This window comes from Prionailurus viverrinus, chromosome A3, assembly GCF_022837055.1.
Source record: "Prionailurus viverrinus isolate Anna chromosome A3, UM_Priviv_1.0, whole genome shotgun sequence".
In the NCBI taxonomy this organism is placed as follows: domain Eukaryota; kingdom Metazoa; phylum Chordata; class Mammalia; order Carnivora; family Felidae; genus Prionailurus; species Prionailurus viverrinus.
In genome coordinates, this window is record NC_062563.1 from 327,477 (window position 1) to 353,873 (window position 26,397).

Consider the following 26,397-nt stretch of genomic DNA (forward strand, 5'->3'; position numbering starts at 1 on the left):
TGGGGGAAAGGCAACAGACCTCCAGGGCATCGTGAACTAACTGGTCACATCCCTTCTCAAAGCCAGAGCCTGGCCAGGTGGGGAGCACAGAGGGAGTGGAAGGACTCACGGCCCCAACAGCCCCACCCCACAGGGGCCCAAAACACCTGCTCAGGAGGCAAGGGTTTATTATGGCCCTCCATGGGCCTAGAGGCATGATCAAGTTTGGTTACATGTAGGGGAAATCATGCTTGCCGCATGCATAAATACATGGAGATACATGTTACACCAGCACAAATTCACAAATCCTGCAGCCTTGGCAGGACAGTGCCCCAGCTGAGGCAGCCGCAGTCTCCAGAGCCCCCCCCCCCCCCCCACTGCAGCCAGCACAGCCCCATCCTCTCCAGGAGCAACCCCACAGGGCCAGGGCTCCCTGAAGCAGGAGAAGTCGGCCCAAAGTCAGTGCTTCGTGTTCTTTGCAGGTGCTTAAGGTCACCTGGCTGAGGTCTGCAGCTCAGCTCACAGGTGGAGGCAGAATAGTCCGTCCAGCGCTGGGAGTATTCAACAGTTTCTCTGCAGGAAGAGTGTTTGCAAAGTCACCAAACCACAGTTACATCTGCAGACCAGGGAGGGTGCTTCTCTGGTGACAACAGCAGGGAGACACCCTCCCCTCCAGTGTTTCCACAGCTGGACAGTCCTCACACTTGGCTCAAGCAGGCCCTGTCGAGCCCCACCCCTTACACCAGCTCTGCATGCGAAGCCATCCCGATGTGGCCCCAGGTAGGGTAAGTCCCGGCAGCAGGAAGCTCAGACCTGCCCCACAGACACTGGGAGGCTTGTAAATGAAGCAGGAATCAGTCACTTGGTGGGGGAGGGAGGCAAAGAAGACCCCATCCCCACTGCCACTCCTCTTCCAAAGCCACCAGGATCCAAACACGGCGCAGGGTCCCGCCAGCTGCATGGCTGCTGACCTCTGATTTCAAGAGAGCCGGGGAGGACACAGGGACCCCCGGACGGAGCATGGCAGAGCCCTCCCCAGCACCAAGCAGCCAAGACCAGGAACACAGGGCTGTTTCAGTAATGACAGAGTGGGGGCACCTGGGTGGTTCAGTTAGTTGAGCTTCCGACTCTTGATTTCAGCTCGGGTCATGGTCCGGGGGTCGTGGGATTGAGCCCCACGTCAGGCTCTGCACGGAGCCTGCTTGGGATTCTCTTTCTCCCCCTCTGCCCCTCTCCCCGCCTTGCGTCCTCTCTCTCTCTCTAAAAAGAGAAATACAATTTTTAAAGAAGACATTTTAAAAAAGAAACAGCGGCCTGAGGTGATCAAGCAGCCCACAGGCCTTCTGAGCCGCCTCTGCACGCGCTGAGGCTGACAGTTCTTGGCGCTTCTGGAGGGAAAAGCCGCTGAGAGGCAGGTGGGGGACAAGAAGGGGAGCAGCTGAGGCGCAGGCAAGTCCGTGCCAGCGGCTCCAAGCCCCGCTGCCCGCGGACGCCTTGCAGCCCTCCAGTCGGTTCCAAGCCCAAGGAGACGCGGCAGGGCTCCACGCAGACGGCACGCCGCGCAGGGGCACGGGGTGGGCACGCTGCTGTTACGCCTCCAGGTGTGTGCACGCCAAGAGCGCACAGGGCGTGGTGGGGCAGAGGCCAGAAGGGTCCCGAGGCGCATAGGAGAGTTGGCGTGCGCTCTGGTCACCGGTGGGTCCTCGCGTCCCCTCTCCACCCTGAACCCGGAGGGCAGCTGTAGTCTGACCTGTCCCATGATGTCACTGGGCCCTCTGAAGCCACGGTGAAGTCTGTGAGTCCGGCGACGCTCAGGGCTCAGGTTGCCGTCAGCCTAGAGAGCGGTGACCTGGGTGAGCTCCGTGTTGGGTGTGGACGGGCTCTGTGGGCTGACAGGCACCATGGGCAGGTCCACGCCTAGTCATGCGGGCCGTGGTACTGTCTCGGAGGTCTTGCAGGCGAGGGCCACATCCTTGGCAATGCTGCGCACACGGTCAGACACCTGCATCTCCCGGCGCAGGGCAGGAGCACAGCAGAACTTTCGGAAGCAGGCCTTGAAATTCTCGTCCAAGAAAGCGTAGAGGATGGGGTTGAGGCAGCTGTTGACGTAGCCAAGGGCCGTGCAGAAACGCAGGACGGCCACTGCGGTCTCACTGCCCGGCTGAACGCCCAGCCCTTGGACCAGCACGAAGACCTGGACGGGCGTCCAGCAGCCCACGAACACCGCCACCACCACCAGCACCAGCCGCGTGATGCGCCTCAAGTTCCGGTCCTTCTCCCGGGAGCCGGACAGCAGGCGGACGCCACGCAGCCGCCGGATCATGAGGCTGTAGCAGATGGAGATGATGAGCACGGGGATGATGAAGGAGAAGAGGAAGATGCCGATGGCAAACACGGGGCCCCAGTAGTCCTGTGGGGCGGGGACCTCCACGAGACACTCAATCTCTGCAGGGAGAAACACAGGGTCAGGGTGAGCGAGCCGGCACGGGGCCCTCTGGGGCCAGAGGACGACAGCACGGGGGAGGGGGGCCACCCACCGACCTTCGTCCTCGACCTGCGCCGAGCCCATGATGGCGACAGGAACCCCCACGACAGACGCCAGAGCCCAGATGGCCACGTTGACGGCCTGGGCCTTGCTGGACGTCCGGACATCGAGAGCGCGGATGGGGTGGCAGATGGCTACATAGCGGTCCACGCTCATGGCGGTCAGCGTGAAGGTGCTGGTAAACATGTTGTAATAGTCGATGGCAATGACGGTCTTGCACAGGGCATTTCCAAATGGCCAGAAGCCCAGGAGGACATCTGTGCCCTGGAAGGGCAGCGTCAGCAGCACCAAAGTGTCCGCCAGAGCCAGGTTAAAGATGTAAATGTTGGTGGCTGTCTTCATCTTGGTGTGCCTGCGGAGAGCACAGGGGGAAGGAAGACCTGGCCCAGTCCCTCTGGCTGGACCCGGCGGCGGAGGCCCGGGGGCCTTTCTTGTTGCCACCACCAGGAGCACCCGCCCCGAGACCCGTGTGGGAAGGCGGGCCCCCAGGCCCGGCACGAGGGACTTGGGGCACAAAACTGTGCTTCTGGCACACACAGAAGGCTTCCGAACCCCCAAACCGGTCCGCTTTGGGAAGGCTGGGATGTCAGGCGGCAGCAGAGCACCCCTGTGACTCCACGTGGGAGCAAGGGGACAGGAATCTTCAGAAAAAGGACCAGTCCCCCTCCCTGCCTTCCAAGTCTTCCTGAAGATGGTCCACGGACTACGATATTGGCCCTAGACACACCAGAGGTTCCTGAGGGCTCCAGAGTCTGTGAAAGCACATCAGAGGCCTTCCGGTCCACGTTGTGGTCCGGCCATAGAGACAGGAAACGGCACCAGAAATGGGAGGTGTGCTAACAAGACCCGGCTGGATCCAAGGGACAGGTCCGGGGACCTTATAGTTACGGAATAAACACCTGTCGAGTGGGGCACCTAGGTGGCTCAGTCGCTTAAGTGCCCGACTGGCTCAGGTCACGATCTCATGGTTCATGAGTCTGAGCCCCACATCAGGCTGTCAGCGCAGAGCCTGTTTGGGACCCTCTGTCCCCCTCTCTCTGCCCCTCCCCCACTCGTTCTCTCTCCCTCCCTCTCTCTCTCTCTGTCCCTCAAAAGTAAATATATATTTTAAAAAATAATAAATAGGGGTGCCTGGGTGGCTCAGTTGGTTAAGCATCCAACTCTTGGTTTGGGCTCAGGTCACGATCTCATGGCTTCATGGGTTCAAGCCCCGCATCAAGCCTGCGCTGGCCATGCAGAGACTGCTTGAGACTCTCTCCTCTCTCTCTGCCCCTCCCCTACTCGCACTGTCTGTGTCTCTTTCAGAATAGACCAATCAACTTTATTATTTTTTTTTTATTTTTTTTTCAACGTTTATTTATTTTTGGGACAGAGAGAGACAGAGCATGAACAGGGGAGGGGCAGAGAGAGGGAGACACAGAATCGGAAACAGGCTCCAGGCTCTGAGCCATCAGCACAGAGCCTGACGCGGGGCTCGAACTCCCGGACCGCGAGATCGTGACCTGGCTGAAGTCGGACGCTTAACCGACTGCGCCACCCAGGCGCCCCGATCAATCAACTTTAAAAACTATCAAAAAATAATAAATAGCAAATAAATGCTTGTTGAATGAATCAATAGTTATGATGGTGGCAATGGAGGTGGTGATTGTGGTGGGGATGGTGGTGGAGAGAATGCTGGTGACGGTGGTGATGATGGTGATTGTTGTGGCAGTGGTGGTAATTAAGGTGGTGGTGACTGTGGTGGTGGTGGTCGCACAACGCCAAAGATGTTGCCGTCACCAGGAACACCAATGTTCCCTGTAAACTAAGCTGCCATAAGGGAATCTGGGGGTCAGTGCTGCCTCTCAGAGAAGGATTAGAAAGAAGCACAAACAGACCTTAATTATGACCAGATAACAGCAACAATGACCACAGTGGCAGACACCTGAGCCAAGCTCTCACATGGATTTTATCTCATTTAAATTTCAAAGATGCGGGGCGCCTGGGCGACTCAGTCAGTTAAGCGTCCGACTTCAGCTCAGGTCGCGATCTCACGGTCCGTGAGTTCGAGCCCCGCGTCAGGCTCTGTGCTGACATCTCGGAGCCTGGAGCCTGCTTCGGATTCTGTGTCTCCCTCTTCTCCCCGCCCCTCCCCTGCTCATGCTCTGACATTCTCTCTCCCTCAAAAATAAATAAACATTAAAATATTTTTTAATTTCAAAAATGCTATCTTGATCCCCACTCCATGCAAGAGGACCCTTAGGCTCAGAGGATCTAAGTGGCCTTGAAAAGAGCTGGCAAAAAAGCAGAGAGGATCAAGAGAACTAGAAGACGAGCCACAGACAGGAGGAAAGATTTGCCAAAGATGCATTTGATGCAGGCTGCTGTCCAGAATACACAAGAAGGCTTAAAACTCGACAATAAGAAAACAAAGACTTTAACAGACACCTCACCAGTGAAAACAGCAACGAGATTCTGCTACACACCTCTTAGAACGAGCAATTTCCAGAGCACTGACACCACACGCCGGTGAGGGTGTGGGGCGGCGGGAGCTCTCATTCGCTGCCGGCGGGCATGCCAAACGGTGCGGCCACTTTGGGAGACAGTTCGTTGGTCTCTTACAAAACTAAACATACTCTTACCATACGATCCAGCAATCACACGCCTTGATATTTACCCAAAGTTGTTGAAAACTTGTATCTGCATAAAAACCTGCACACAGATGTTTATAGCAGTTTTATTCACAATTGCCAAAACTTGGAAGTGACCAAGATGCCCTTCAGCAGGTGATGGATTCGTAAACTGTGGTCCATCCAGAAAATGGAATATGGTTCAGTGATAAAAAGACATGAAAAGATCTGGAAGAACTTAAGTGCATATTCCTCAGTGAAAGAAGCCAGCATGAGAAGGCTACACGCTGTATGACCCCAACTACATAACACTCTAGAAAAGGCAAAACTATAGAGACAATAAAAATATCAGTGGTTTCCAGGGGGTGTGGGGTGTGGAGGGATGAACAGGCAGAGCACAGAAGATTTTTAGGGCAGTGAAACTGTTCTGTGTAATATTATGATGGTAGATACATGTCAAAACCCACAGGATGTACAACACTAAGAGTGAACCATAATGTAAACTATGGGCTTTGGGTGATTATGATGTGTTAACGTAGGTTCAATTGTAAAACTGAGTTGTAACTCGTTATAAAATGTACTATTCTGGTGGAGATGTTGGTAACAGGGGAGACCATGCATGTTGGGGGGCAGAGGCATATGGGCAATCACTGTACCTTCTTCTCAATCTTGCTGTGAATCTAAAACTGCTCTAAAAATAAAGTATCTTTAAAAAAAGCAGGACTTGGGGCGCCTGGGTGGCTCAGCTGGTTGAGTGTCGGATTTCGGCTCAGGTCATAATCTGGAGGTTCGTGAGTTCCAGCCCCGCGTCGGGCTCTGTGCCGACAGCCCGGAGCCTGCTTCCGATCCTGTGTCTCCCTCTCTCTCTGCCCCTCCCCTTCTCACGCTCTGTCTCTCTCTGTCTCTCAAAGATGAATACACGTTAAAAAAAATTTTTTTTTTAAGAGCAGGACTTGGAGCTGGGGTCCATGACTCCAGAGGCAGTCCACCCCAGTCCACAGGCTCAGAATACACTGTGCTAATACTCGGACCAGGCCCCACACACCAGTGTCTCTGGGGACTGCTGTGGGCAAGACAACCTTCCCTGTCTGCTCTAATCAGGATGTGGCTCTGAGAGTCCTGATGCCACAGTGCGGAGGAGACACACGGAGAAGAGACGACAGCAAGAGTGAATAAGACCACCCCGGGGCGCCCGGGTGGCCCAGTCGGTTAAGCCTCCAACTTCGGCTCAGGTCGTGATCTCATAGTTCATGAGTTCGAGCCCTGGGTTGGGCTCTGCGCTGATAGCCCAGGGCCTGCTTGGGATTCTCTCTTCCTCTCTCTGTCTCTCTGTCTCTCTCAAAATAAATAAGACTTAAGAAAAAAAAGACCACCCCAGGTTGCTGCACTTGTCACCCACAACCCACCCTCCAGCCACAGAGGGGCACGTGTGTGAGTCCAGTGCGCGGGGTCCAGCACTGGGCACAGCCAGCTGCTCCTCCTGGCCCCTGTGTGAGCACGTGCACCATGCACCTCGCACACATGCGTGCGCACACTCGCATACGTGCACACGCCCGTGTTGACACGTGCACACGCTCACATACATGGACCTGTTCACATGCACGGACAACCCTAACCGTGCATGTACACACACTCATGCTTTCGTATGTGCACACACACACTCGTGTGTATACGCTGTGCATGCCTACCCCGCTTTAAACCACACACGCGTGCACGCACACATATAGCACACTGACTCGTGTGCACCCACTCCCACACATACATGTACACAGGCACACATGTATGTGTGTGGCTCACACTTGTGTGCACTCCTGCACGTGTGCATTCACCTTTTGTGTGCGCGCATGCCTGTACACGCTTGGGCATGTGAACACACGTGAACACACACACATACGCACGTCCTCACGCTCTCCTCCCACACCATCCCCACACTGTTCCCCTACGATGGACCCCGACCCCACTCCCGGCCACCCCTCTTGGCCACAGGGGCTTTCCCATTCTGAGCACAAACACGCCGGAGTCAGCCCAGACGGCAGCAGCGAACACGATGCTGGAGCTGAAGGCAAGGGCTTCGGCACGGGCCCCGGAACCGGCTGGCGAGAGCTGCCTCTTAGGGGCACGGTGAGGTCCAGGAGAGCCTCACGCCGCGGCTCAGCCAGGAAGCTGGCCTGCGGCTCAGGTCAGGGAGTGTTATCTGCCAGGAGTCAGAGTGACAGTCCGTCCGGGGCTCGGATGCACCCTCTGCCCCTATCAGGACGGGGGTGAGCAGGGCTGATCCTTTCCCTCTCCCCCTAGTCAGGTGCCCCAACCCTGAGGACTCGGAGCATCCAGGACCTCGGGACTGACCCTGACCCTGACCCTGCCTGACAGGATGACCAGAAATGGAATGGGAAAAGTGGGAACCCCCCACCTGCCAGGCCCACCCAAAACAGCCCCCTGCCTCAGTTTCCCCTCTGCAGCAATGTGGGACTCAACAGTAGGGAACCTTGGCAGGTCCCCAGCCTACCTTAGGATGACATACATGACGAGGCAATTTCCCAGCAGTCCCCCAATGCAGACGGCCAGGTAAAGCCCTACGATGGTGACCTTGAGCCCAAGGGGCAGGAAGGCGCCGTGGCTGGCATTGAGCAGCAGGTTGGGGGGCAGCAGGCTGTGGTTGGGGCTCAGGAGGGACAGGTTGCCCTGCAGGTGGCTGCCGTAGAGGACCTCCCAAAATGGGGCAGGGAAGAGGGACTCCATGCCACCTCCCTGCGTGCAAAGCCACCTGGTACCTAGGAGAGGACAGGGACACATGACCACAGCACCCAACACCCACCCAGCTGAGGCCTCTGAGCACAGTGCGTGTGGGCCAGCAGGCACGTGGACCCCCCACACATACACACAGGCAGCCACAGACGCAGAGGCATACATCCACACACAGAAACAATGGAGACAAGCAGACACGTATGCACAGATGGGAACACACAGAGAGGCATGTAAGTCTCGTCAGACTTGTAGACTCCCACATGGGGCATGTGGATGTAGTTACACTCCGGGACGTGTGTCCACCCACAGGGACTCATGGACACACGGCCACCCGTGTGCACACATCACACACAGAGGTGTCCAAAGCTGACCTCGTGCACGCACAGGCACAAGAGGGTCAGAGACATACCCAGAAACACCTGCAGCACAGGACCGAGGCTGATCGAGCACTCAGCTCCCTCCCACCCCTCCCCAGTCCTGCCTGAGAGCTGCAGTCTGTCCACACCCGGCCCCCAGCAGCTTAGGCCTTACCTTAGCAACCTCCGTGGGAGCCAAGACTGTGGGGATGCTGACGGTCAGCGCTGGCAGAGCAGGGCTGGGATCCCACGGCCCTCAGCGCCGGATCTGGACAGGGCTGCGGCAGGCGGCGGCTGCTCCTTCCCTGTAGCTGCCAGACCAGACGCAGCAGCCTAGCGCGGAGCTGGGGGATGGGGAGGAGACTGCTGCTCCTGAGGGGGAGGGGCCACGCGGGCTGGAGGAGGGGGCCGCAGGGAAGGCGGGGGTCACCAGGCCCCACACTGGATGGGGAGAGACCAAAGGACCAGGGCACACACTTAGAGATGAATGACAGACGGGCTCCGACACACGGACACAGGAACTGAGCCGGGGCACAGACATACACACAAGGATGCACGGGGACTCGGGGACGGGCACGGGGGACAGACACAGAGACACGGGACAGAGACAGAGTGGACACACGGGATGGAGACACAGGTAGGTGCACACACAGACTGGGACACAGACATGGGGGCTTGTCTCACACACAGAGACACTGCCTAGGACAGGCTCAGACCAGCCTCCGTCTGCACTCTGTGCCCAGAACAGCACCCTCAGCTGGGCTCCAGGGGAACTGAGGCACAGCAGGCCAATAGGTAGGTAGGTGGATACACAGTGCCCCCGCCCAGCCAGCCCCAAGAGGATCAGAGCCTTGTAGACGAGACGCCTAGACTCTACTGTGCACCCTGTGTCCCTGCTGTGTGCCCCGCACGTCCGTCATGAACGCGAGCTCATCCGTCCCCATCATACCGGCTCATTGTCATCAGCATCACCTTCGTGCAGACAGGAGCATTAAGCCTCAGAGGTGTGAAGTCACCTGTCAAAGTAGCAGAGACAGGGCTCAAACCCAGATCCACCTGCAGCTTTGAGACACCCCAAGGGCGTCTCGCCACAGCAGGGTCCCAGGGCAACATCTGAGCATCATTCCGTCACAGCCTGGGCCCCCACACGGACGCAGCCAAAGGGCTCCGGTGGGGCTGCCTCCTTCCCAGCCCTGGGGTCACATGCCGTGTGGGAGATCTCTCAGATCAGCTACCAGCCTTGCAATCATGGGGTCATTCTTCCTGCACAGGCTCTACTCACATAGCCCAGACCCTGCTTGGAGCATCCGTCTCCAAGGATGGGGACCTGGTTGCTAGGCGACTGGCAGCAGCGTCGCTAGGATACCTGGCAAATCAGAGAGGACAGGGCAAGCAGATGCCCCGGGACTCAGCATCCTAAGCTGTCCCCCAGGGCTTATCTCTGCATCTTCACTGCGGCTGACTCAGGGACACGTGTGGAGACATGGGGCACACCCACAGGGACACTCAGGACACAGGCTCACGTGCTTGCACGCACACACACAAAGATGCCCAAACAGGCACACGAGTGAACACACAAACACAAGCTCATGCTCAGAAATGCACAGACACCCGCAGGCACAAACACACGGACCACACACACGTGAACCCACGCCAACGTGCACTCAAGGCACATGAGTAGACGGGACAGAACAGGCGGACACACAGATCAAGGCCTTCAGACACCCAGGGGCCACACACGAGCACCACACTCTCCAGGTGAAGCTTGAAGTTTGATCCTGCTGACCTCGGGAGCCCAGCAGGGGCAGGAACCCAAGGAGGCCAGGCTTGGCCTCCTGCAGCCTCCCCCAGCCGGGCTGACCGAGGTCTGAGCAGCCAATCCCAGCCCCTCCTGCCCCCGCTGCCTGCGCCCACCTGCCTGCTCACCGGCCCACAGAGCTCGTTTCATAATGGCCTCCAGCTGCCTCCCAGCTCCGGCACAGACTAGGGGAAGGAAGGGCCATGAGGCTGGTCTGGAAAGGTATCCCGTGAGAGTGCACCCAATGCACCCAGTGCTAAGGACGGCTGGAAGCAGATACCTGGCCCCTCACACGGATAGTCTCAGCCGAAGGTCAGGCTTGGTCACCTGGCCCGTGGGGGGTCAGGCTGGAATGCTGACTGTACTCCCTGGGTGTGACAGCGGCCCAGCCTTGGACCCTAAAGGGCTCCCACAAAGGGAGCTGGCAGCACCGAGGAAATAGCCCCTGCACAGCCAGGGTAAGACACAGAACACATGTGTCACACATGGGACAGCAAGGGACACGTTATGTGAGACAGCATTGGTATCAAAGCAGGACAACTCAAACTCACATCATATGCAGGCAAAACGAAACACACAGGGGCACCAGGGACAGCCCAAGGCATGCGGCTTACGTGAATGACGGCACAGAACGCATGTCCACAAATTATGGTTGTAGCTGCCTGGGCTGCACTCAGGAGTCATGGGAATTTGTGGCAGGACTTGGTCCCAGAGAGATTTCCACCCACAAAGTGGGGCGAATGCACCTCACTCTTGCCCAGTGAGTCACAGCCCGGAAACGCCGCTACTCGTGGCCTCGGGCAGGCTCGCCGTCTGCTTCCGTCCATCTCTGGGTGCTTTGCTACCCCTGGGCGCGGCACAGGAATCCAAGCAAAGTCACCAGAGCCTAACAGGGAGCAGCTGCCCTCCCCTCGGGGAATTCAGTCCCCAGGTCATTTTTGCTGTTAAAAAGCGAAAGACCCTGGGGCACCTGGGTGGCGCAGTCGGTTAAGCGTCCGACTTCGGCCAGGTCACGATCTCGCGGTCCGTGAGTTCGAGTCCCGCGTCGGGCTCTGGGCTGATGGCTTGGAGCCTGTTTCCGATTCTGTGTCTCCCTCTCTCTCCGCCCCTCCCCCGTTCATGCTCTGTCTCTCTCTGTCCCAAAAATAAATAAAAACATTGAAAAAAAATTTTTTTTAAATAATAAAAAAAAAGCGAAAGACCCTGGGGCACCTGGGGGGCTCAGTCGGTGGAGCAGTTGAGCGTCCGACTTTGGCTCAGGTCACAATCTCACGGTTGGTGAGTTCGAGCCCCGCGTCGAGCTCTGTGCTGACAGCTCAGAGCCTGGAGCCTGCTTCGGATTCTGTGTCTCTCTCTCTGCCCCTTCCCTGCTCATGCACTGTCTCTGTCTGTTCTCAAAACTGAACAAACGTTAAAAAAAAATTTTTTTTTAAGTTAAAGGCCCAGGTTCCTGGGTGGCTCAGTTGGTTGAGCATCCGACTTTGGCTCAGATCAGGTCTCAAGGTTTGTGAGTTCAGGCCCCATGCAGGGCTCACTGCTGTCAGCACAGAGCCTGCCTCAGATCTTCTGCCCCTTTCTGCCCCTTCCTCATTTATACTCTCTCAAAAATAAATAAATCCTAAAAAAAATTAAATTAAAAGTGAAAGGACTCTTTCTTTCAAGTTTATTTATTTATTTATTTTGAGAAAGTGCACACCCAAGTAGGGAAGGAGCAGAGAGAGAAGGAGAATCTCAAACAGGTTCCACGCTCAGTGGGGAGCCCGTCGCGGGGCTCAATCCCACAAACCCAGAGATCATGACCTGACCCGAAATCAAGAGTCTGATGCTTAGACTGAGCCACCCAGTGAACCACCCAGACGCCTCCAAGGATATTTTTTTTTTAGTTTATTCATCCACTTTTTTAAAAGAGAAAGAACGTGCATGTGCACACGAGCACAAGCAGGGGAGGGACAGAGAGAGAGAGAGAGAGAGAGAGAGAGAGGATCCCAAGCAGGCTCCACGCTGATAGTGCGGGACTCGAACCCTCAAACTGTGAGATCATGACCTGAGCCAAGATCAAGAGTCAGATGCTTAACCTACTGAGCCACCCAGGTGCCCCTAAGAAAAAACCAAAATGGAAGGATTTTATCGGTTGTGAGTTTCATCATAATAAATTACTTTGTGTGACTTTGACTTTATAATATTTATATATGGCAACAAAAGAATTGACCTGTACATTTTCAATATAATGTTAAATTTTGTAGTCACTTCACAAGCGTCTTAATTTTTTTTGGAGTTTTATTCTCAGGCTTTGGCAGCAGTCAAAATGCTTTTAGATCCCAGCATTCCCATCAGCCCTTGAAAAACAGACGAGTCCTGGGCACAGAAATAGGTGGGAGACACCTATCTGGTGGCCTCGCACAGCTACTGGGCCCTAGACACTTGGGGATCCCCGCCCCACCCCCCCTCCCCCGCCCCACCCCCCCTCCCCGCCCCCCCTCCCCAGGAAACTGCAGGGCGTGCAGAGGAGGAGCCCCAAGAAGCTGCTGTCAGGAATATGAGCTGTGCAGGCACCAAGCCCTCCAAGGATTAGGGAGGAGGGGTATCAAGGGTTTTCAGTCCTACAAAAACAGAGGGAAAGTTACAAGTCCCTTCTTGCAGGAGAGCAGCTCCCACTGGCCCTATAAACCCCCCTCCACTGCCAGAAGCCAGCAAGTAACTCCCCTTCTGGAATGCTCCTGGCCCAGACCTGGGAAGCTGAGAGGAGGGCCAAGATCCCCGTCTCACAGCACTCACCGGGGTGGAAGCACAGAGTTGAACCTGAGGCAGCCCCTGCCTAGCTGTGGATATCGGGAGGACTTCCTGGAGGAAGTGGCCTGCTACATCAGACTCCCTAAGCCGTCGCTGCTTCTGGATCCCAGAGGCCTGTGTCTTCAACAAGCCCCAAGGCTGGTGCTGAATCTCAAGGCCCAGACCACACCCCAAAGGCACGTGCTGGGCGGGAAGGGGCAGCACCCCAGGAAGAGCTTGTGCAAAGCCTTGGGGGCCAGAAGGATGGACAGTCATTCCATGGAGCTTGGGGCTGGTGCAGGCTCTGATGTACAGGGGCACAAAGTCATAGTTTACCCTTTCACCAGGAAGCCAGAGGAAGCTCCCAAAAACAAGGTGAACCGTCAACACGCTCCTGCACAAAGGCCAGGTCTCAGTTGAGACCCCATCCCCAGGACAGTTCCCACCTCAGGGCCGCAGGTCCTGAACCCCCAAAAAGGCATCATCATCCTTGGCACACGACCGTGAATGAAGGGGAGAGTTGTGCATGCACCATAACGAATTGTGGACTTAATGCAACAATTTTAGCCTAATGTAGCACCAGCACATGAATTAATGAGTTCTAAAGGGTTTTTTTTTAATGTTTGTATTTATTTTTTTTAATTTTTTTTTTCAACGTTTATTTATTTTTGGGACAGAGAGAGACAGAGCATGAACAGGGGAGGGGCAGAGAGAGAGGGAGACACAGAATCGGAAACAGGCTCCAGGCTCTGAGCCATCAGCCCAGAGCCTGGCGCGGGGCTCGAACTCACGGACCGCGAGATCGTGACCTGGCTGAAGTCGGACGCTTAACCGACTGCGCCACCCAGGCGCCCCTGTATTTATTTTTTGAGAGAGAGAGCGAGCAGAGACTGAGGATCCGAAGTGGGCTCTGTGCTGACAGCAGAGAGCCCCATGCAGGGCTCAAACTCACCAACTGTGAGTGAAGTCATTTGCTTAACCCACTGAGCCACCCAGGGGCCCCTGAATTAATGAATTCTAGAATAAACTGATGAGTGCATGCATGAGTTATAGAATTAATAAATTGAGAAGTGAGTTAGTTATGAAACATGATGACACTAACAAATACATTACAGAAATATAGGAACCAGGACCCAGAAATTTAGAGTTCGGGAAAACCTGGCTCCGGTCTTGCGGGGACCCCTGAGACTCCAAACTTGCCCTGGAAGAGGGTAGGTGTCCTCCTGAGCTCTGCCCCAGTTTCCCTTCCCTGTGAACGACAGTGGCGGTGAGAGCCCTTTTGGGTCCAGCAGCGGAGAACGCGTATCAGACAGGAAGGTCTCATTGCTACGCCCTCTGCCCCCAAAGCCAGTCCCCAAAGACTTCTCCAGCCTGGAAGCTGGGACCACAGCTCCCAGAAGAGTACGTTTGGGGCTCCCAGAAAGGAAAGAAAGGGCACCCGGGCTGGAAAAACTGGCGGTCACCTCCTCGGGTCTGCTGCAGGGATTTCGCCCGTCGGATGTGGGCGCCCTCCAAGCACCTGGACCCTGACTCTGCCGGTGCCCCTCCCTCCCCAGGGGCAGGCCCGCCCCCGCCGTGCAGGGGGAGGGCGGGACTCCCGGTTGCCAGGCAACCGCGTCAACAAGTCCAGGAGAGTCAGGGCTCAGTTGGAGGCTCAGACCCCGGAAGGCGGAAAGTATGGGGTGTACCGATGGGGGACAAGAGCCGGCCCCTCGACCAATGTGGCAAGAATGAGTTGCGGGAGGGTGATGGCCTCCGGCAAATGCCACGTTGTGTGGCTCTGCCTGCGGCCCACAGTGGGCCAGAACCTGGCCCAGGGTCCGGGGCCTGAGGTGCTGTGGGCTCGGAAGGAAGGAGTCCTTCAGGGCTGAACCAGGCGCCCTGGGCGTTCCCGTCTCCTCTCTCGTGGGCCCTCCCCGCCCTATCACCTCCGTGGGCTCTGCTGTCATCTAGACCCAGCAGGGGACAGGCTAGGAAGACAGGGTTCCCCCAAACACGTCCAGGGCAGCAACTGTCCAAGTTGCTTTCCGCCTCCCACAGACACCTCCCAGAAGGACACGAGTCCTCTGCCCAGGGCAAAACGGAAGCCCACCTACTCTCATCTCCAGCCCCTAACACTAAGGCCAAGTAGAGCAACCCGCCCCCCCCCCCCCCCCCCCCCCCCCCCCGCTCCCGGAGTTGCAGTGCGGGGGCGGGGGGAGACTGGGGGTTTGCTGACTGACCGTCAACCACAGACATGGGGGACTGGGGCACACTGAGGGTCCCAGAATTGTGGGGAAGGGCCTGCCAAGCTTAACATGTTCTCTACCCTGGGTAGGGCCCCAGGTCTCCGCATTTTCTCAGTGGACAGAGAACCAGCCGGTGGGCAGGAAGGGAATTTTCTGAAACTCGGTGGATCAGAAATGTCTGGTTGACAGCAGGGGTAAGGAGGACGGGTGCTAGGCCCGCGCAAAGGTGCTGAGTCTGCAGGTGCAGGACCTAAGGCCAGCTGCGGGGAATCTAGAAGGGCCAGAGCTGGGAGCGCACAACGGGGGGGGGGGGGGGGGGGGGGCCGGGCCGGTGCCAGTGGGACTCACTCTTCCCTCGGCAGAGCGGGCCGAGCATGCAGTCGCCAGCAGAGAAGGAGGCCGGGCTCCGGGGCCCGCGGGAGCGAACCGGCAAGGGGTCCCTTGAGGAACGCGCCCGGGGGGCGCCCGCGGCGCAACCCCCCAAGCCAGGGTGGGCCCTGACGCTGGAGGGGCTGGCGGCCATGAGCCCCGCGCAGCGTCACCGCCACCTGCTCTTCGGTGACCATCTTGAGGACGTGGGCGCGGCCGCCTCTATCTTCCCGCGCGAGTCAGTGGAGCTGGGGAGCCGTATGCCCGACCCGCGTGCGTGGACGCAGTCACCGGAGCCGCCCGGCGTGCGCCAGGACCGGCTCCTCGGCGTCCTCAAGGCAGCCGAGGCCCGGGGACGAATCCGCGCCTTGCGGCTGCGCTACATCCGCATGCGGGTGAGGCTCGGGGCCGGAAGGAAGGGGCGCGCAGGCGAGAGGGTTGCGGGGCGGGGAGGGGACACCAGCCCGGGTGCCCCGAGGAAAGGGGTGGGGGTGGGGGTGGGGGGCGCCCTGCAGGAGGCGGCGGGCGGAGCTAGGGCAAAACATCGCGGAGGCTTGGAGACCCGAACCCCCGCCCCACGACCCGCAGGCGGAGGAGATCTCGCTCCTCACCTCGCAGCAGAAGTCCGCGCGCGCCGCCATCCGGCTGGAGCTGTTCCTACCGCCGCAGCTGAAGCCCACGCGGATCCCGGACCCCCTGGATCGTCAAGAGGTGCCCACAAGCCCGGGAGGGGGTGGAGCGCGGGGGGGGGGGGTGGAGCGCGGGGGGGGGGGGGTGCGTCCCGGCCCGCGTCCCCGCACACCTGGCCCCAGCCGCTCTCGCCCCACAGAGGAGGCGCGTGGAGACCATCCTGGAGGAGAAAGTTGACGGCAGCGTCTTCCCACGTTGATGCGGCCCCACCCTTCCACATAAAGTTCTCACGGTTCAAGCGCCGCCTGGTCATTAAGACCCCTCTCTCCAGGTTCCCCGGGGAGGGAGGGGGGGGCGGGTATGGATGCCACCTTCTCTGCGTCCGATGTCACAGACATCGGGAGACACAGAGGGGGGCCCCTCCAACAAAGTAGAAGTGTGCAAGTGGGCAGGCGTCAGATCAGCAGAGGACGCTGATGATCCCTCAAGCCCTGGGGCTGTCCCCATCCGGCAACCTGGTGTCCTGCAAGTCTGTGAGAGCCCCCAGTCTGAGGGGACAGGAGTAAGAATCTGATGGGCAACGGTCACACCTCCAGAAGAAGAGCAACCTCGGGGAGAAAGTGGGGCCCAAGTGGGACCCCGGGTTGGGGGTCATTCCATCAGGGATCAGAGAGGAGGGTGGCCTTCTGGGCAGGGAGAGTGACTGCACAAGCCAAAGGTGGTCTTTGGAACCAGCCGTGCCCAGGAGGTCCTCCAGAGGACGGAGACTGGGGAAGGGGAGACCCCCTCAGGGAGGCCTGCACTACCCCACAGAAAACCACCTTACCATCCTGAATGACCTCTTCAGTTCTGTTCCATCCCCCTTAAGCCGCACGCACACGCGCGCACGCATACGGGAAGGAACCCCCCCCCCCCTCCCCGTGTCCCATTCTGGCAAACCCACTTCCTGCAAACCCTCTGGACTCTGAAGAGTCTCCCAAGTTTCTGGATATGTCTCCCCTTAGAGAGCTTACTCTTCTCCCAGACACAAGCTCTTTGTAGAGCCTGGAACTTGGCCATCTTTCCCTTTTCTTCCCTCCTGGTGTCTAGCCGGCTCCAGAGGTGGGGGCTGAAAGAACTCAGACAGGTCATGTCTGAGTGGGCCTCCTGTTGAGTGGGCCCACAGCAAAGAACTGATCCTGGGGGGGGGGGGGGGTCATGCTTTACCCACAGAGGTCAGAGCAGGGTCCAGCAAAGACTCCTGCTCAGTGGTGGTGAGTGCCCCTCCCTGACCCGGCTCAGGACGGGGACCTAGCCTCATGGGGATGTGGGCCCTCTGAGCCCTCAGCAAGCCCTTCTCCCCCTGCACCTGACCCTTCACCCATTCTGGGCTGTTGCTGCCCTGGCCTTGATCCAAGCCCAGAACTGTGTGTGGAAGCTGGCTTCTGTGGCAGCTCTGGGAGGGAGGGGAGGGCTGTGTGTGGCAGCTGTGGGTGGGGGCTGATCTTTTAGGCAGAGAGAGGGAAGGAGAAACAGGGGAAGAGAAGGTGGCTTGGGCTGAGGACAGAGATCTCTGTCCAGGAGTGGTGGCCACTTACACCCGGACACGAACGAGGAGGCTGATAGCCAGCCCTGACTCCCCTGGCCAAGCCCCCTTGCGATATGGACCCAAGCATCCTGTCCCTTGGGGATGTGCTGATCACCTAGGATGATTTCCTCTGCTTGGTAAACACGTATTTCATTTCGTCACTTGTCTGAGTCTCCATTTCCTTATCTTTAAAATAGAGATCTGGAGGGTCTCACCCGGGCTGTGAGTGAACACAGTGAGTGTCCCATAAGGGTATGGTCACTCTGCATCAGGCAAACACAAGAGGACAGAGGCACAAGACAGACACACAAAGCCCTGAGAAGACCAGCAAGAGGCCTCACAGGTAGCTCTGCATCGAGCTGGCACGGGGTGGGGGGGGGGGGGGGGAGATCGCTGCACCAGGGAAGGGGCCCTAGCTCTGCAGAGGAATCCAGGGAAAGTGGCTGAGGACATTTCTGCCGGGCCCAGAAGAGGCTTCTGCTATGGGAGAGTGCAGCATGTGGGCCAGGACTCAATGTCCTGGGGAGTGTAAGGGATCAGGTTGGTCCTGGAGCTGGGATCCTGCTCATGCTCTGGACAGCGAGTGCTGGGTTCAAGTCCCATGTCCACCATTATCTGCTGCATGGCTTTGAACCAGTTCCTTCCCAGCCCATCTGGATCCCTCCCATGGAATATGGGGCACTCTCTGTTGAGACAGGCTCACCGGAGGAGGTGCAGGAGACCCAGAAAGGCCAGGGCAAGGGGAACAGAGTGCACAGCCAAGTGGCCAGAGGAGGTACAGTGTATGGAGGGCTGGGAGGGCAGAGACGGTGTAGAGTGCCAAGAGTGCAGGGAGAAGCGTGTGACCCCACACTTGGTCAGCTGCCCCACACATCTCTCAGGAGGTGGGTGGAGACTCCACACCAGGCACAGTGGGATCCGTGTGGCTGTGTGACACTGACCAGGTGCTGACCTGTCCTTGTAGGACCCACCTCTCAGGACTGTTACCTAGGTTAAATAAGAAGCTTCTGGCCTCTGGCCTCCCCTGGCCAGCCCGTCAGCCAGATAGCTCTGTGGCCACGCCAGCCGAGGCCTCTGGGCACACAGCGTCAAGAGGCACCCCAGCCCCCAGGGCCCCTCTCGCCTCCCTGACCTTGTGCCACCCTCTCCTCCAGCGCGGCCCCCACTCTCCCAGGCCCCCGCACTGCTGTCCTGCCAACACTGTCCTTTGCTGAAGGACACCCCCCTCCTTGGCTGTATGGCTCTCCTTAGCCCTCCTCACCTCTCACCCAGTCTGCCAGTCTGTTTCTTGTCTGCTCCAGGGCTGGCCTGTCTGACTTACTGTTAGGTGCCACCGCCTGGCGCACAGGGAGCACCCAGATGACCGCCGAATGAAGAGCACATACAAAATCTCCACTTCCCTTTACATCTTGAAGAACAGTTCTGAAAAGCGTGTGCATATCGGCTTGTGCAATTGGAAGGCATTTTGTGAGCGGGACCCGGGCATCAGGAACTGACCGAGCTGAGTCCCTGCACTGGGGACAGGAGATGCACATGGTCCAAGGCCAGGGGGACGCAGACACTCTGCAGCCCATTTCCAGAGCAGCGTCAGGGCTGCTCTGGCACTGGCCCAAAGCATGCCAGGATAAGAAATTTAACTGACAGCTGTAACAGAGCAAAAAATATCAGGAGAGTCAGCCAAAGAGAAGGGACAGGGCATTCGTTGCAAAAGGGAGGGTGTGGCTTTAAGCTTGAGGACATCTCAGGGCAACTGGAGGGGTTGGAAAAGACTCAGGCCCCACAGACAGGAACATTTGGTGATTCCAGATGTAGGAACCCATACCGCCAGTATCCACCAGCACCCGGGCACAGGACGCCCCCTTTCTTGGGAAGCCCCCTAGAACCCTGTGCCAGTGAGCTCTTAACCCCACTTTACAGGCGACAGCACATAGTCGCAGGGAGGCTAGGCCCGGGCCTGGAGGAACCACTATACAGTCCTTTCCAGGCTGGCAAGGAGCATATAGGACCGCAGGGTCTTAAGGGCTCTTGTGCCCAGGCACTGGACCAGAGTCTCAGGGGCACCCACAAGAATGGCAAAGCTGGACCGGCCCCCCTGAACAGAGTGGAGGACACGACCACACCCCCATCTACTGCAGTGCCATTTCAGGCCGCCCTGCGTCCAGAGGCCCCATCATTAGCACCTCGTCTCCACGGGCCACCCTAACCGACGGTGGGCACCTGGGTGCCCCGCCGAATCTAACGGGACGTGGGGAGGGGGCGGGTGGGGAGCAAGGCCAGCCGAGCGCGGGGCGGGGCGCGCCTGGCAGGGCGGGCCGGGCGCCTCCCCGCGCGAGGAAGTCCCGGCCCCGCGCTTTGGGGAAGTGCAGCCGAGGCGCCTGCGCACTGCACCCTGCGCCCCCTCCCCGACTATCGGGCCGGACCTCGGGGCGCGCGGGCCGGCGGCGGCGGCGCGAGCGGCTCGGGAGCGCGGCCGGTGAGTGCGCGCGCGCGGCGCCGAGGACGGCGGCCCTGCCCCTCCCGACCTGGGGCCCGGGGGCCGTCCCGGGCGGGAGCCTCAGGACCCGGCACCCCGATCCGCACCCCCACGGACTCCAGCCGCGGGGTCCACGTGGACCCTGGGCCGCGGCGGGACGGGAGCCAGTTCCCCGCGCGTGGGGGAGGGGGCGCTGCAAACCGGTTCCCCTTTTTCTGCAGCTCAAAGCCTGGGGAAGTGATTGCTCAAAGGGGGGGGGGCCGGAAGAACCCAGGTTTCCGCGTCTCCCGCCCCCCGCCCAGCCTGTTGGGGAGGGGCCGAGGCGGGACACCCTGTCTGTCCCCACCCCTGCCCCCTTGGATCTGGCAGCCACTCACCCTGCGAGGCGCAGGGGAGGCACTGCGCCCCCGGCCCCAGCTGATCTGGGGCTCCCGGCGCCGGCCTCCCTCCAGAACGCCGCAGGAGTACCTCCTGCCGTCTGACTTGAGTCCCGGCTGCTGCAGTGCACGCCCCTTCGGCAGCCAGGGTGGGGCCCAGAGGGAACCTGGCCTCTCCCGCCCCCACCTCGCCTTTGGGTCGATGGTGAGTGGGGCGCCATGGCGAGTTCCTTGAGGTAGGGGTGGGGGCGTCAGAGGCTGGAGGAAGGGGCCCCTGAAGGAGACAAGCTCTACCAGGCCAGACCTTGCCAGCAGAGAGAGGAAGAGAGAGAGAAATGGGTCGCCCCCACCTCTGCAGTGGGGGCAAGGGTCATCAGGCTTAGGAAGACCTGGCCAGCCTTGGAGGAGCCAGGCAGGGGCTCCCCCACCAGCTGAACGGGGGTAGCCTAGGAAAGGTACTGAGTACCATCAGAAGCAGGGAGTGGAGCCCCTTTGTCCACCCTCCTCCCAAAGGTTATGGCATTTTTTTCTGGGATTGTCACATTTTCTTATTCTTTTTTTGGACTGGGCGGGCTCGGGGACGTTCTTTTTCCTTCTGTGGAGCAGAGTAGCAGCCGCTCCCAAGGGAGCCTCTCTGTCCCCAGAGGCCAGGCTTGCTGCCTGTCCAGCCCCTCCCATCCCAGATTTGGGGGCCAGAGCCTAAGGGGCTGGGAAATGCCAGCAAAATGCCAGGATGAGGGAGGAGCAGGGACCCTAGTTCAGGCCTTATGTGACCTTGGGGGGAGCGGAGTGGGGGGGGGGGGGGGAACGGGACGGAAACAGGTGGCCCCAGTCAGCCTCAGGAAGGTGCAGGGAGCCAGGCCCAGGCCTGCAGCTAGGAGAGAAGACATTGACCCCAAAGTCAGCCTCCAGCCTCAGAGCCCCTAGCACGTGGGCCTGCACCCGCGGACAGGGCCCCTCCTCCAATTCAGAGCCAAGCCTTCGGGTGCTAGGGAGTGGAGGGGGGACAGAGCCCTGCCCCCACTCACAGTGGGTGGGGGCGCAGAGGAGGAAGAGCAGTTTTCTGCCTGGCTACCAGACCTCAGAAGTTGCCACACCCCTTCCCTTCCCTTCCCTTCCCTTCTTCCCTTCCCTTCCCTAGAAGCTTGACCCCTGAGGGAAAGGCAAGCTGTGGGGCTGCTGCTTCCCCATCTGCTCGCTGGGAGTCTGTGGGACCCTAGACTTTACCCTAGTTCTGGGTCAGATCAGGGCCTCGGCATCCCCGCACCCGGGAGGAAAGGGGGCCCTAAGTAGTGCCTACCTCGGGCACTGCCGCCTCAGATCGCCGCTCACATGCAGTCCTAGCATCTCTGCTCCCAGAGCTGCCTGACCTGATTGTGCTGTGATGCCTACCCTAGAGCGTCCGCCTCCCCCTACCCTGGAAGACCCCAAGATGGGCCAAACAAGGATAAAAAGACCACAAGCTGAGGGAGGGGGGCAGCAGGGAGGATGGTAGTTAAATGAGAAAATAAAGTGAAAGCAAGTCACGAGGCTCCTGGCCACCAAGATGGGGGTGTGGGGGTGGGACTGGACGGCTCAGGAGGGCCCTTGTCAGCTGTGCAGGGGAGCACCCCAGGCCCTGGGGGTCCTCACCTAGGCCAAGAAGGACACAGGCAAATGCGGTGGTGGAAAGGCATTTAAGACTGCTCCCCAAGGGCACTGATGGGCCACCCTGGCATGGATGCTGGGATCTATGGTTGGCCTCCCCTGGGGTGGGGGTGGGGGGATCAGACTCCTAACCCTGACTTGAGGCTTTGGTGCCCAGTGCCCCCTGCGCGCCTCCCCCATGAAACACGGGTGTGGACGCTGAGATGGAGGCTGGCCCTCACCCCCTCCAGAGACCCCGCATCTCTGACAGCCCAGCCCATTGCTGTCCCCCCCCCCCCCCCGCTCCCCTCCCGCACCGGCACACCAGGCCCGGTTGGCCTCGGCAGCCTGGCAGGGGAGGGGGAAGGGAAGCCGGGAGACCCTGGTTGTGGTAAGGTGCCAGCTAGGGTTGGGGTGCCAGGGGCAGCGCCCAGGATCAAGGAGCCACAGGCCCCCAGGCCCTCCTCACCCATGCCCCGCTGCATTCCCACACCCTCAGAAAATCCTGCCCCAGTCAGATCCTTCACGCTGGAGGCCTAGTCAGCTGCAGACATGTTGGAACCCCCCCCCCCCCCCGGGGCCACCTGGCAAATCTGGACTCCTAGTGAGGAGCAATCCTCCTGCAGAAAACCCAGAACAGAGGGAGCTGAGGAAGGGGGTCTGAATGTCTGACCGCTACCCTTATGCGTTAACCTGACAGCCCCAGACTCCTGGGGGCCCCCAGCCCCTTGGGAGGGGCCAGGAGCCGGAAACCAAGAAAGAGGAACCCAGACTTCCGGCTTCCCAGGGACAGAGCAAATGGGGGTGTCCCGGAACCTTCTGTGGAGATCTCGTCTGGGGCCCCCCCTCACTGCCCCTGCCCCTGCTCACAGCCCTGGTGTAGGCTGGGGGCAGAGGTAGGAGCCTGAACAGAGTGGTCTAAAGCGGGCGGCTGCTCCCCCCAGGGCTCCTGGAAGGAGGGAGAGACTCTCAGGACCCCTTCTAGGGGACAGTGGAGACTGTGGTCTCAGGTTCTCAGGGAGAACCTCCACCTCTCTTCTCAGACTCTCAGGCTGTGGTGAGAGGGTCCCGGAGCCAGCACCACGGAGCCGGGGCGGCCTCCACCACCCACCCATGCCCACCCCGCATGAGACTGAGAAGCAGGTGCACCACCTACACCCCTGTCTCTGCCCCCCTTTGTGGGATCGGGGGCGGGGGAGACCCTTGAACACCTGGGAGGCCGGGAGGGCGACCACCGAGGGGAGTCAGGGAAGAGGTGTGTGCGGGGCCCTGGGTTCTGGCCTGGAGCTGAGGAAGCCCCCATCTCACCAGCACATAGGGCCAGAGGAGGCAGACCAGCCCCCCTCGATGTCCAGTCATGACGCGGCCCCCCCGGCTGCCCCCAGCCGCAACCCCTGCTGCTTGTGCTGGTGTTGCTGTTGCGGCTGCTCCTGGTACGTGGGGATGGGGGCGGGGGGGCAGGGGACTGAGCAAGGAAGGTGGGCTGAGCAGACATAAGGCCCGGGGTCCTGCCGCTGGACCCTCGGATGGGTTCTGAGGGGTCACCTGAAGGCAGGACGCCTCTGCTGCCCACAGCTCTCTACAGGGGTTGTTGGGCCCTGGTGACCCGTCGCCGATGCCCCGACCCCTCTGTACGTGTGACTTTCGTGCCCGGTGTGTGCCTGAGGGTGTGTCCATGTGCAAGCACCTGGCCGACCCACATGTGTGTGCACTCATTTGTCCGCTTACTCAGCACATGCTTATTGAGGCCGCTGTGATCCAGCCTAAGCTGGCCCTGGGCACTTACAGAAAGACAAGACAGAAGCAGGTCCTACAGACTGTTAGGCGGGGGGACACTGGGCAGAGACCCGGCCCAGGGATGACAGGGACAGGCTTCCAGAGCGGCCATGCCAGAGGGCAGCTGTGGGGCCTCCCCGTGCTAACGGGCTTCTCTAGTGTGGAGAAGCTCTTGGGAGTTTTCACACCTTGCAGAGGCCTGGTCCTATTCAGGCTTCCAGCTCGTGGATGTTGAGTGGCCAGCGCCGTGGACCCAAAGGGGGATCTGCTGACCAGTGAGCAATTCCAGCCGGAGGCGGGAGAAGGGCGGCCTGAGGGCAGAGGTGGGAGGCCATGAAGAATTGGGACGCACTGAGAATTGGGCCGCGGGGGTCAAGGGAGAGTTTGGGGTCTAGCAGGCAGGGGAAGGGAAGAGGGCAGGTCTGTCTGGATGTTTGGGTTTGAGATGTCCGTTAGACATTTCACTGGCCCTACAGAGATCTGGCTGGAGGCACGGATATGGGAGCCAGCACTGACGCAGTGAGGAGCCAAGGGAGGGAAGAAGGCTCCCTGGGGAGAATCTGCAGTCACACTCTGCAGCCACACAGGCTGGGGCTTTCCTACTGCATCAGCTGGGGCCTCTGGGAGAAAGGAGTCGGGGCTGAGGTCGGGCCAGGAAGGGAGGGGCACACCAGGAATCTGTGAAGTCCCAAAGGCTACAAGACGGTAAAGGTCTCCCCCCAGCACCGGTGAAACTGCCTTGGCCCCAGGGGAGAGACCGGAGGGAGGGGCGAAGGGCAGCCCGTGCAGACACTCCTTCCCTGGAGGGTGTGAAGGGAGCAGACTCCAGGGCTGCCTACCTGCAGGGGGTTTACACCCGGGCCGAGAGCCCCCAGGCCACACGCTCATGTGGAACACATCTGTGTGTGTGTGCGCGCGCGCGCGCCAAGACCACGTGTGCCAAGGAGGCCAGCGCCACCTTTCCCTCTGCGGTTAGGAACGAAGAGCGGCGGCGAGCGTGGCGGGCCTCCCGGGAGAACAAGCTGCAGCCCCTCCCCAGCTGCGAGGCGTGGTAGGTGTGGCCAGCCGTGCGCGCGCGCGTGTCCGGGGGGCGGGGGCGCGCGCCTGACCCGGCCTGGCGGGGAATGCCCACAGCGCCACGCCAAGCCCGGAGGAGGTGCGGAGCTGGGCGCAGTCGTTCGACAAGCTGATGCACAGCCCGGCGGGCCGAAGCGTGTTCCGGGAGTTCCTGCGCACCGAGTACAGCGAGGAGAACATGCTCTTCTGGCTGGCCTGCGAGGAGCTCAAGGCCGAGGCCAACCAGCACGTGGTGGATGAGAAAGCCAGGCTCATCTACGAGGACTACGTGTCCATCCTGTCCCCCAAGGAGGTGCACGGCCTTGTGGACCAGGGCTGGGGGCGGGGGCGGGGGTGGGGGTGGGGGGGCGCCTCCTGAGCCCCCTGACGGTGGCATCCTGTCCCACAGGTGAGCCTGGACTCCCGAGTGCGGGAAGGCATTAACAAGAAGATGCAGGAGCCTTCGGCGCACACATTCGACGATGCGCAGCTGCAGATCTACACCCTCATGCACCGGGACTCCTACCCGCGCTTCCTCAGCTCCCCCACCTACCGTGCCCTGCTGTTCCAGGGAAGCTCCCAGTCCTCCAACGAGGCCTAGGCTGCCCACCACAGCGGCACAGACGTGGGACCCCTCTGGCGGGCACAGACTCGGTTTACCGGCACCAGTGTGCGTCCGCGGATGTCCCGCACACCAGCGGGGCCCAGCACCCCTGAGGGCAGTCCCAGACAGGAGCCCCTCTCTACCCCGGGGACCTGGGACCCGGAGGTCCCGCTGAGGGGAGGCGTGAGGGCCTCTTGACACCAGGCAGTCTCTCCCCAAAAGGCTCCCCGCTGGGCTCCTGCGTGGGGAGAGGGAGACCTCCCACGGGGTCTGGTGGACCCACCGGCCTCACTTAGGCCTCCTCCCCAAGCAGCCAGGGACCTTGAGAAATGCCTTTGGTGGGCAGTAGAGCCTCTGTGTGTCTAGTTGTGACAGGAGGAGACAGACCCTCTAATGCAAGCTGTCTGCGCCCGGATCAGACCCAGAACCTCAGAACTAGGCTCAAGGCAACAGGAGCCAGTTTCTTTTTTATATTTTCATTAATTTTAAACCTGGAAACATGTCCTTACTGTATTTTATCAAAAAAATGAAAAAGATGTTTTCATATTTATCTCCATTCCTTCTCCATCCAAAATAGGATCTTTTATTGAAGATATTTTTAAAGCAAAAGTCTCTCCTTTCTTTCCACATTTGGGGGTGGGAGATTAGAGAATGAATTGTCCCAAACCTAGAGCAGGGAGCAGCGGGCTCCAAGGACACCTGGCCCCGGTGGGCAGCTGTGCTCACCCTTGCCCTTGGGAGGGTGCCATGCCCCCTGGCAAGGGCGACCCCCACAGTGTCTCACCAAAGCTAGGGTTGGGCAAGGCATGTGCTTGCCAACCTGTTCCCTACATTTCTGAGAGGCAGAACATTTCAAACCTGCGGCAGATCCAGGAAACTGAGACTCTGGC

At 59.6% G+C, this 26,397-nt stretch overlaps 3 protein-coding genes across 15 annotated transcripts; 2 read left to right on the forward strand and 1 right to left on the reverse strand.

Moving 5' to 3' along the window:
- Nucleotides 1-163: 163 nt before the first annotated feature.
- OPRL1 (opioid related nociceptin receptor 1) lies at nucleotides 164-20,549 on the reverse strand. Of its 8 annotated transcripts, none has more exons than XM_047851671.1 (7): nucleotides 11,245-11,274; nucleotides 9,517-10,879; nucleotides 9,184-9,250; nucleotides 8,410-8,675; nucleotides 7,640-7,904; nucleotides 2,521-2,876; nucleotides 164-2,424 (listed from the first exon to the last, which is right to left on the reverse strand). In XM_047851671.1, the coding sequence occupies exons 5-7, from the start codon at nucleotides 7,870-7,872 to the stop codon at nucleotides 1,901-1,903; spliced, it is 1,113 nt and encodes a 370-aa protein (XP_047707627.1). In that variant the 5' UTR covers nucleotides 7,873-7,904; nucleotides 8,410-8,675; nucleotides 9,184-9,250; nucleotides 9,517-10,879; nucleotides 11,245-11,274; the 3' UTR covers nucleotides 164-1,900. The 8 variants fall into 8 exon arrangements, with proteins under 8 accessions (XP_047707627.1, XP_047707631.1, XP_047707628.1 ...); XM_047851675.1 differs by lacking the exon at nucleotides 11,245-11,274 and having other exon boundaries at nucleotides 9,517-9,600; nucleotides 10,647-11,062; XM_047851672.1 differs by lacking the exon at nucleotides 11,245-11,274 and having other exon boundaries at nucleotides 9,517-10,477; nucleotides 10,647-11,062.
- Nucleotides 14,429-18,337, forward strand: LKAAEAR1 (LKAAEAR motif containing 1). Of its 2 annotated transcripts, XM_047851686.1 has the most exons (7): nucleotides 14,555-14,633; nucleotides 15,119-15,223; nucleotides 15,392-15,793; nucleotides 15,987-16,109; nucleotides 16,228-16,320; nucleotides 17,793-17,938; nucleotides 18,293-18,337. In XM_047851686.1, the coding sequence occupies exons 3-5, from the start codon at nucleotides 15,404-15,406 to the stop codon at nucleotides 16,285-16,287; spliced, it is 573 nt and encodes a 190-aa protein (XP_047707642.1). In that variant the 5' UTR covers nucleotides 14,555-14,633; nucleotides 15,119-15,223; nucleotides 15,392-15,403; the 3' UTR covers nucleotides 16,288-16,320; nucleotides 17,793-17,938; nucleotides 18,293-18,337. The 2 variants fall into 2 exon arrangements, with proteins under 2 accessions (XP_047707641.1, XP_047707642.1); XM_047851685.1 differs by lacking the exons at nucleotides 14,555-14,633; nucleotides 18,293-18,337 and adding an exon at nucleotides 14,429-14,476 and having other exon boundaries at nucleotides 16,228-16,336; nucleotides 17,793-17,844.
- RGS19 (regulator of G protein signaling 19) lies at nucleotides 19,938-26,051 on the forward strand. Of its 5 annotated transcripts, XM_047851680.1 has the most exons (7): nucleotides 19,942-20,068; nucleotides 20,521-20,650; nucleotides 23,115-23,214; nucleotides 23,383-23,504; nucleotides 24,824-24,898; nucleotides 24,982-25,216; nucleotides 25,313-26,051. In XM_047851680.1, the coding sequence occupies exons 3-7, from the start codon at nucleotides 23,185-23,187 to the stop codon at nucleotides 25,502-25,504; spliced, it is 654 nt and encodes a 217-aa protein (XP_047707636.1). In that variant the 5' UTR covers nucleotides 19,942-20,068; nucleotides 20,521-20,650; nucleotides 23,115-23,184; the 3' UTR covers nucleotides 25,505-26,051. The 5 variants fall into 5 exon arrangements, with proteins under 5 accessions (XP_047707637.1, XP_047707636.1, XP_047707640.1 ...); XM_047851681.1 differs by lacking the exon at nucleotides 20,521-20,650 and having other exon boundaries at nucleotides 19,938-20,068; XM_047851684.1 differs by lacking the exon at nucleotides 23,115-23,214.
- The last annotated feature ends 346 nt before the right edge of the window (nucleotides 26,052-26,397 follow it).